Source organism: Ammodytes marinus (genome assembly GCF_949987685.1).
Source record: "Ammodytes marinus genome assembly, chromosome: 7".
Classification (NCBI taxonomy): Eukaryota; Metazoa; Chordata; class Actinopteri; order Uranoscopiformes; family Ammodytidae; genus Ammodytes; species Ammodytes marinus.
Genome location: NC_137211.1, coordinates 877,929 through 887,928, shown reverse-complemented (window position 1 = coordinate 887,928; position 10,000 = coordinate 877,929). Strand labels below are relative to the sequence as shown.

At 42.2% G+C, this 10,000-nt stretch overlaps 1 protein-coding gene across 1 annotated transcript in view; it reads right to left on the bottom strand.

Moving 5' to 3' along the window:
- gripap1 (GRIP1 associated protein 1) overlaps positions 1 to 10,000 on the bottom strand; it is a 55,642-nt gene that overhangs the window by 23,602 nt on the left and 22,040 nt on the right. Inside the window, exons 16-21 of the mRNA XM_080031634.1 lie at positions 8,399 to 8,491; positions 6,796 to 6,837; positions 5,392 to 5,526; positions 4,238 to 4,333; positions 3,524 to 3,634; positions 2,763 to 2,864 (exon numbers count right to left, since the gene is read on the bottom strand). Coding sequence (XP_079887760.1) covers positions 2,763 to 2,864; positions 3,524 to 3,634; positions 4,238 to 4,333; positions 5,392 to 5,526; positions 6,796 to 6,837; positions 8,399 to 8,491 — 579 coding nt within the window. The remainder of the gene's footprint in view (positions 1 to 2,762; positions 2,865 to 3,523; positions 3,635 to 4,237; positions 4,334 to 5,391; positions 5,527 to 6,795; positions 6,838 to 8,398; positions 8,492 to 10,000) is intronic.

The following is a 10,000-nucleotide window of genomic DNA, read 5'->3' as shown; positions in this document are numbered from 1 at the left end:
ATACTACATCCGACGATAAAAATAATCTAGTTAGGATGCAGTAGGCATACTATTGGGACATACTTTACTCTCTTATTTCATCATAACATTGCGCCTTGATCTTGCCTCTTGCTTTTATATCCGTCGCATCCCCGTTTGTTTTCATATGGAGGCTTCGTCAATGTTACGTCACTTCACGTGCGCACTGGATTGTGGGTCAGAATCGCCCAAATAGGATGCACTTTTCAACACTAACAATCTTGGCCGCATGAAGTAGGACATCCGGGTACTTCTAACCATCCTAAATCTGGCCATAAGAATCGGGACATCCTAAATCTTTTTTCTACATACTATATAGTAGAAAGTATGCGATTCGGAACGCAACCATTGTCTGTGTCAGATTCCTATTACTCGCTATCAGAATCAGACTCCATCACTGTTTCCAAAGCTTTATGTACTTCTTGTGTAAAGGCTCCCTCCATATTGCCAGGTAAGAAATAACTAGTTCCACAGTTTGCTTTGTATAAACTCTGGTTTCAATGGCAGCTGTGTAAACAGCTCAACGACTTGTTATGTGTCTCTGACGGCTGCACCTTTGATGTGATTGAAGATGGCCCATGTTTTAACTTATTTGAAGCAGTGCACTGCACATGCTTGTGTGTATGGACCTCAGGTAGGTGTGTGTGCTGTGCATTTATACAAAGTCATCTTTAGAGGGATTTTGAACCTCTGCATGAAAAACTACACATGGAACAGAGTGAATGAAAACAGTGCCACTTGAAAACCACAAGCCTTTTGCTCATAATGTCTAGGTCATGGGGATACACACACACACACACACACACACACACACACACACACACACAGTCTCTCTCATACACACAACTTTATTTAGCCAATGATGTCCCTGTTACACTGTTCTTGGCCCGTTCACTGTTCACTTCTGGATAATAACAAAAAGAGTGGAAAATGTGCATGGACTGCAGGTGAGGTTCTTTTCCTAACACAAAAATTCAATTTATGATTAGTACTGATGTTGGTTTAAAATTCAAGCCTAAAAAAGTTGGAAAAATATCGATGTATAATATTTTTTATAGCTACCTTTTTCAAAAGTCCATTTTACGTACCTTAGCGGTATGAGTGTCAGTTTATTACACTGTACAAAAAATAATAATGCCTAAATATCTGTGTTGCTGCTCAGCATTGACATATCCCAGGCCTAATAATTCAATACAAAAAAAATTAGTTTGCATGTAGTATATTGAAAATAATAAACATTTTCAGTTTTTTCCTCCAAAATACGATGTCATCATGACCAAAACCTGGCAATTAAAGGGTTAACATCTTTTAAAATGCATGACTATTTTATATTAATAGTTAGGGCAGATGTAGGGGAAAATAATTGGCAAAAAAAAGTTGAAAAAAAGATTGTATAACATTTTTTATAGCTACCTCAATGAAATGTCCATTTTACGGACCTTAGCGGTACGAGTGTGAGTATTTGACACTGCACAAAAAATAATAATGCCTGAAAATCAGTTTTGCTGCTCATCATTGACACATCACAGGCCTAATAATTCAACACAAAAAAAATTAGTTTGCATGTAGTATATTGAAAATATTTCAGTTTTTCAGTTTTTTTCATCTAAAATACGATGGCATCATGACCAAAACCTGGCATTTAAAGGGTTAACATCTTTTAAAATTCATGAATATTTTATATTAATAGTTAGGGCAGATGTGGGGGAAAAGAATTGGCAAAAAAAAAGTAGAAAAAAATTAATGTATAATATTTTTTATAGCTACCTCAAGGAAATGTCCATTTTACGGACCTTAGCGGTACGAGTGTGAGTATTTGACACTGCACAAAAAATAATAATGCCTGAAAATCAGTTTTGCTGCTCAACATTGACACATCACAGGCCTAATAATTCAACACAAAAAAAATGAGTTTGCATGTAGTATATTGAAAATATTTCAGTTTTTCAGTTTTTTTCATCTAAAATACGATGGCATCATGACCAAAACCTGGCATTTAAAGGGTTAACATCTTTTAAAATTCATGAATATTTTATATTAATAGTTAGGGCAGATGTAGGGGAAAAGAATTGGCAAAAAAAAAGTAGAAAAAAATTAATGTATAATATTTTTTATAGCTACCTCAAGGAAATGTCCATTTTACGGACCTTAGCGGTACGAGTGTGAGTATTTGACACTGCACAAAAAATAATAATGCCTGAAAATCAGTTTTGCTGCTCAACATTGACACATCACAGGCCTAATAATTCAACACAAAAAAAATGAGTTTGCATGTAGTATATTGAAAATATTTCAGTTTTTCAGTTTTTTTCATCTAAAATACGATGGCATCATGACCAAAACCTGGCATTTAAAGGGTTAACATCTTTTAAAATTCATGACTATTTTATATTAATAGTTAGGGCAGATGTAGGGGAAAAGAATTGGCAAAAAAAAAGTAGAAAAAAATTAATGTATAATATTTTTTATAGCTACCTCAATGAAATGTCCATTTTACGGACCTTAGCGGTACAAGTGTGCCTAATATTATAACGGGCCCTAAGGGTTAATCTGTGTTGACTTGTATTTGTATTGTATTTGTATTGTCTTTTTATATGGAACTTTGAGTCCGGAATAAAGTATTCATTCATTCATTCATTTGTTCCCTCTCTCCAACTCCAGATCGTTCACGGTCTAAAATCTACCACACAGACGTTTGATGTGAACAGGCTTCCATTCCTCTTACTCGCTGTATCCAGTTTTACCTTTTCGTCTCTGAGCTGTTGCCTGATCTCCTCTTCAGAGCGATTCTTGTCTTCATGTAGACCTCTGAGCTCCTTCTCATAGCGAGCTCTCACTCCCAGCACCTGAAACACAACACAGTCACATTCTGTTTACAGAGCCTAGTGTATGAGAGTGTGTGTGTGTGTGAGTGAGTGAGTGAGTGAGTGAGTGAGTGAGTGTGTGAGTGAGTGAGTGAGTGAGTGAGTGAGTGAGTGAGTGAGTGAGTGAGTGAGTGAGTGAGTGAGTGAGTGAGTGAGTGAGTGAGTGTGTGAGTGAGTGAGTGAGTGAGTGAGTGAGTGAGTGAGTGAGTGAGTGAGTGAGTGAGTGAGTGAGTGAGTGAGTGAGTGAGTGAGTGAGTGAGTGAGTGAGTGAGTGAGTGTGAACCTGAAACACAACACAGTCACATTCTGTTTACAGAGCCTAGGCTGTGGATTAAACACAAGCTTTTTTAAGATTTTTTTTTTGTCTGTTTGCGTCTGTGTATTTCTCCTATACAACCATCTTTAACGGACATGATCTCAACATTTATTTTATTCTTTTAAATTCTCTGAACCAAAAATCTCAACTCTCTAAAGCACTTACATCAACTAAACTTTCCATAATCATTCTCAGCACTATTCTGAAGGTTATTACAGAAGGATTTGTTCATATGTTGTTCACTGTCTGATTTATGAGACATTTTCTTCTTAGAAACATGATGAAAAAGCATTTTTAAAGACCTGTACATAGTGATTTGTCTCACCTCTTTCTCATGCTGTAGCTTGAGGTCCGATAGCGCCTCCTTGTGGTCAGATTTGTCCTGACTCAGCTGAATGGCCATGTCGTCTAACATAGCCTTCCTCTTCTCTGCTGTCTGCACACACACACACACACACACACAGAGAGAGAGACACAAACACACAGAGAGAGAGAGAGAGAGACACAAACACACACACACACACACAGAGAGAGAGAGAGAGAGACACACACACACACACAAACAAACACACACACACACACACACACACACACACACACACACACACACACACACACACACACACACACACACACACACACACACACACACACACACACACACACACACACACACACACACAGAGAGAGAGAGAGAGAGACACACACACACACACAAACAGTAAGACACACACACACACACACACACACACACACAGGCAGAGAAAGACAGACAGACAGACACACAGGCAGACACACACACACACACACACACACACACACACACACACACACACACACACACACACACACACACAGATAGACAGACAGACAGAATTAAATATACCATTCCATCACATACCACATTTGGAAGCTGAATTGCGAGTGTGTGTGTGTGTGTGTGTGTGTGTGTGTGTGTGTGTGTGTGTGTGTCTGTGTGTGTGTGTGTGTGTGTGTGTGTGTGTGTGTGTGTGTGTGTGTGTGTGTGTGTGTGTGTTACCTTCTTAGCCTCCTCCAGCTCTCTCAGTAGTTTCTCCTGCTCTATTCCTTCCTCTGTTAACTGCTCCAACAACTTCCTGTTTGCAAAACTCGATTCCTGAGAGAAAACAAATTACACGGTTTTAAAGGTACAGTGTGTAATATTGGTGTATGTAGCATCATCTAGTGTGAGATTGTAGATGTCAACACTCCCTTGCTAACCCCTCCCTTTGTGGGGAGAATTTACAGAAGCTACGGTGGCCTTCAAGGACAAGAAGCTATAGTTACTAAAGATGGCATCATCCACCACTGCCTCAAGTCTTTCCTACAATATCAAGTGATGAGGTGAAGATGTATTTAGTTATTTATTCTATAGTACTTCTTCTTCTTCTTGGTCTTCCAACAGGTGCATTTCCCCAGGACGCCCCACTATATATAAAAACGTGTAAGGCCGTTAAGTTTGTCCGTTCTGTGCTACTGTAGAAACATGGCGGTGCAACATGGCGGCCTCAGCGCACAGCTCCTATGTAGATATACAAGGCTCATTCTAAGGCCATGAAAAAATAAATGTATTTTGTGTGTGTGCGTTTCTCTGTGTGTTTCAGTGTGTGTGTGTGTGTGTGTTTGTCTGTCTCTGTATGTTTGTCTGTCTGTCTGTGTCTTTCTATGTATGTGTGAGTGAGTGAGTGAGTGTGTGTGTGTAAGTGTCTGTCTGTCTGTCTCTCTCCCTGTCTGTCTCTCTCCCTGTCTGTCTGTCTGTCTGTCTGTCTATCTGTCTGTCTGTCTGTCTCTCTCTCCCTGTCTGTCTCTCTCCCTGTCTGTCTTACCTGTAGTTGTGATTCCATGTCGTCTCTCTGAGCCAGCAGACTCTCCTGTTCGGTGCATCTCTGCCTGTCTCTCTCTCCCTGCCTGCCTGTCTGTCTCCCTGCCTGTCTCCCTCCCTGTCTCCCTGCCTGTCTGTCTCTCTCTCTCTCTTACCTGTAGTTGTGACTCCATGTCGTCTCTCTGAGCCAGCAGACTCTCCTGTTCGGTGCGTCTCTGTCTCTCTCTCTCTCCCTGTCTCTCTCTCCCTGTCTCCCTCCCTGTCTCTCTCCCTGTCTCTCTCCCTGCCTGTCTCTCTCCCTGCCTGTCTGTCTGTCTCCCTGTCTGTCTGTGTGTGTGTGTATATATATTAACCTGTAGTTGTGACTCCATGTCGTCTCTCTGAGCTAGCAGACTCTCCTGTTCGGTGCGTCTCTGGGTCAGTTCACTGCTCAGCGCCTCCTGCTGCTCACGCAACAGATTCACCTCCTGAGTCTTCACCGTCTGGATCTGAAACACATTATACACACACATTACAATCTGTTTAATCCATCTTTCCTCATCTCCCCTCTCAAGTTCCCACACTCCAGAGGGGGTCAGAGCGCAGGGTCAGCCATAGTACAGACAGACAGACAGACAGACAGACAGACTCCAGAGGGGGTCCTCACACAGGGTCAGCCATAGTACAGCGCCCCTGGAGCAGTTTGGGGTTAAGTGTCTTGCTCAAAGACACAATGGTAGAGATGGTGGGCACTAGTTTTACACCCTCCTGTCCGGTGCCGGGGATCCAACCAGAGACCTCATGGTTACTGGGAGGAACCAGAGACCTCATGGTTACTGGGAGGAACCAGAGACCTCATGGTTACTGGGAGGAGGAACCAGAGACCTCATGGTTACTGGGAGGAGGAACCAGAGACCTCATGGTTACTGGGAGGAACCAAAGACCTCATGGTTACTGGGAGGAGGAACCAGAGACCTCATAGTTACTGGGAGGAGGAACCAGAGACCTCATGGTTACTGGGAGGAGGAACCAGAGACCTCATAGTTACTGGGAGGAGGAACCAGAGACCTCATGGTTACTGGGAGGAGGAACCAGAGACCTCATGGTTACTGGGAGGAGGAACCAGAGACCTCATGGTTACTGGGAGGAGGAACCAGAGAACTCATGGTTACTGGGAGGAGGAACCAGAGACCTCATGGTTACTGGGAGGAACCAGAGACCTCATGGTTACTGGGAGGAGGAACCAGAGACCTCATGGTTACTGGGAGGAGGAACCAGAGACCTCATGGTTACTGGGAGGAACCAGAGACCTCATGGTTACTAGGAGGAGGAACCAGAGACCTCATAGTTACTGGGAGGAGGAACCAGAGACCTCATAGTTACTGGGAGGAGGAACCAGAGACCTCATAGTTACTGGGAGGAGGAACCAGAGACCTCATGGTTACTGGGAGGAGGAACCAGAGACCTCATGGTTACTGGGAGGAGGAACCAGAGACCTCATAGTTACTGGGAGGAGGAACCAGAGACCTCATAGTTACTGGGAGGAGGAACCAGAGACCTCATGGTTACTGGGAGGACATCAAGATAACTCTAGGACATACTACCAAGTTAGGCTTTTAGGTTAGTAGTAATAAGATGCCTAGTTTTGTTTTAATCCGAACAGTAAGTTATCTGGTTCTACATTAGTATCACACAAGCATCAATCTAAGGTTAAGGTTCTAGTAACCATTTCTACAATGATCTATTTCTAGAAACTAAGGTGTGCTATCTATATTTACCTGTTCCAGAGCGCACAGACTAGTCCTGAGAGCACTGTTCTCCTGCAGGAGGGGGTTATAGGTACATGCTCAATAATGTGTTATAAATAGATCTAAAAACCTATTTGTTTTTATTATTAAAGGTGTAGTCAGTGATTCTGGAGAACGCTTGATGTCAAAATCACTTCGTCAAAATGAGTGAATATTTTGCTACCTGTCTGTACTGTGTGCGCACTGAAAAAAAATCCCCAGGCTCTGCAAACTGATAGTTTAAGAAAGGGTATCTCAACGAAGAGCCCCACTGTAGCTAGTAACATACCCGTTTACAAAGCCTAGGCTGTGTATTAACACTGGATTTTTTTTCAGCACAAAATGATGGTCTGATGTGGAAGTGGAATGTTTACTGTGAATTTGACCGGATCCCCTAAATTCTGCTATTTTTTATGCTTTAAGTTCCAGAAGATGTAATTGTTTGTGTTGTGTTTTACGGAGGCTAGGCTAGGTTATGCACTGTGATTCATTACCTGCTCTAGAGTGGCTAGATTATGTTGTGATAGTATATTTTGTGTTTTAAGGAGGCTAGGTTTGTCCATAGGAAACCTTTTTGTGGTTAAACTTCTAGATGATGTTCTGATGTTATATTATGTGTTTTACGGAGTCTAGGCTGTGTTCTGTGGTTTATTACCTGGGCAGAGGCAGAGAAATGAACATTTGATGGTTTATGAGGTGTTTTACAGAGGCTAGGCTATGTTATGTTGTGATGTTTTACGGAGTCTAGGTTCTTTGTGGTTAAACTTCTAGATGCTGTTGTGATGGTTTATAGTATGTGTTTTTACAGAGGCTAGGTCATGTTCTGTGGTTTATCACCTGTTCTAGAGCAGCTAGGTTTGTCCATAGAATACCTTTAAACAATAAAAGGTATTTGGGACGGCCATAATGATGTGTTTACAGAGGCTAGGCTGTGTTCTGTGGTTTATTACCTGGGCAGAGGCAGAGAGAATGTACGTTTATTCATAATGATGATTTTCAGGGAGGCTAGTTTCTGTAGATGGTTTATAGTATGTGTTTTTACGGAGGCTAGGTCATGTTCTGTGGTTTATCACCTGTTCTAGAGCAGCTAGGTTTGTCCATAGAATACCTTTAAACCTGCAGTGTGTAGAATTTTGGGTTTTATTTCCTAGCAGAAAGTAATTATAATATCCATAAGTACATTTAATTTAGTGCATAATAGCTGAAGAAAATGTTTTGAATTATAATTTTTTTCCTTAGAAAGGGTCTCATATATGTCCATATTTCTGCATATTTTGGACCAAGGCCTTGTCACCGCCATCTTGAAAGTGTCATAGTTGGAATGTCATCAGGTGCATTGTTTAAAATTTAGAATTGTTCTTGTCCTTGAAGGCCACTGTAGCTTCTGTTATTATTCTAAAGGGTTGGGGTTACCCAGGGAGCGTTGCATTCTAGAACTTTGTAGAACTTTCTTGATGATGTCATATTACACACTGCACCTTTAAATAATACAAGGTATTTGGGACGGCCATAATGATGTGTTTACGGAGTCTAGGTTTGTTCCGTGGTTTATTACCTGTTCTAGAGCAGCTAGGTTTGTCCCGTGGTTTATTACCTGTTCTAGAGCGGCTAGGTTTGTCCTCAGAGCATCGTTCTCCTGCAGGATACCGTCCACCTGCTCCTGACTGATCGCGCTCTGATTGGCTACCTGCAGTATGACGTAATGCCACACGCCACAGGCAGGGGGCAGCAGAGAGGAGGGAAGGGAAGGGTAGGAAGGGGAAAAAGAACAGAAAATCACCCAAATATACCAGGAAAGTGGACAGAAAGGAGAAGCCATTACACAAAAAATATTCAATAAGTTAAGAGTATATAACACACAAACAGAGGGAGAGAGAGAGAGAGAGAGAGAGAGAGAGAGAGAGAGAGAGGGAGAGAGAGAAGGATAGAAAGAATGGGAAACATCACACAAAGAAGAATAGCCATTAAGTTAAACGATAGCAGGAAAAAATACACAACATGCCACAGGCAGGGGGCAGCAGAGAGGAGGGTAGGAAGGGAAAAAGAACAGAAAATCACCCAAATATACCAGGAAAGTAGACAGAAAGGAGTAGCCATTACACAAAAAATATTCAATAAGTTAAGAGTATATAACACACAAACAGGGAGAGAGAGAGAGAGAGAGAGAGAGAGAGAGAGAGAGAGAGAGAGAGAGAGAGAGAGAGAGAGAGAGAGAGAGAGCGAGAGAGGGAGAGAGAGAGCGAGAGAGGGAGAGAGAGAGAGAGAAGGAAAGAAAGAATGGTAAAAATCCCACAAAGAAGAATAGCCATTAAGTTAAACGATAAGAGGAATTAACAAACAAACGCAAGAAAACAAGTTCAGAAAAAAAACACGAAAGAGACAATAATCGCACGGCCACACGCCACAGACAGGGGGCAGTGGAGAGAGAGAGAGAGAGAGAGAGAGAGAGAGAGAGAGAGAGAGAGAGAGAGAGAGAGAGAGAGAGAGAGAGAGAGGGAGGGAGAGAGAGAGAGAGAGAGAGAGAGAGAGAGGGAGGGAGAGAGAGAGAGAGAGAGAGAGAGAGAGAGAGAGGGAGGGAGAGAGAGAGGGAGAGAGAGAGAGGCCACAGACAGGGGGCAGTGGAGAGAGAGAGAGAGAGAGAGGGAGAGAGAGAGAGAGAGAGAGAGGCCACAGACAGGGGGCAGTGGAGAGAGAGAGAGAGAGAGGGAGAGAGAGAGAGAGAGAGAGAGAGAGAGAGAAAGAAAGAGAGGGAGAGAGAGAGAGAGAGGGGGAGAGGGAGAGAGAGAGAGAGGCCACAGACAGGGGGCAGTGGAGAGGAGGGTGGGATGGGAAAAAAGAACAGAAGATCACCCAAATATACCAGGAAAGTTGACAGAAAGGAAAAGCCATTAAGACAAATGATAGTAGGAATAAAATAAAGAGATATGCGAGACAAATTGTAAGAAAACAAGTTAAGAAAATAATGATAGGAAAAGACAAAGTTAAAGGTGTAGTCAGTGATTCTGGAGAACGCTTGTTGTCAAAATCACTTGTTGTCAAAATCAGTGAATATCTCCTCATAATCCACTACCTGTCTGTACTGTGTGTGTGTGTGCTGAAATAAATGTAGTTGTAAACACACAGCCTAGGCTCTGTAAACTGGTAGGTAAACAAAGGGGCCCACAGTATCTAAGAACATGCCATTTTACACACACAG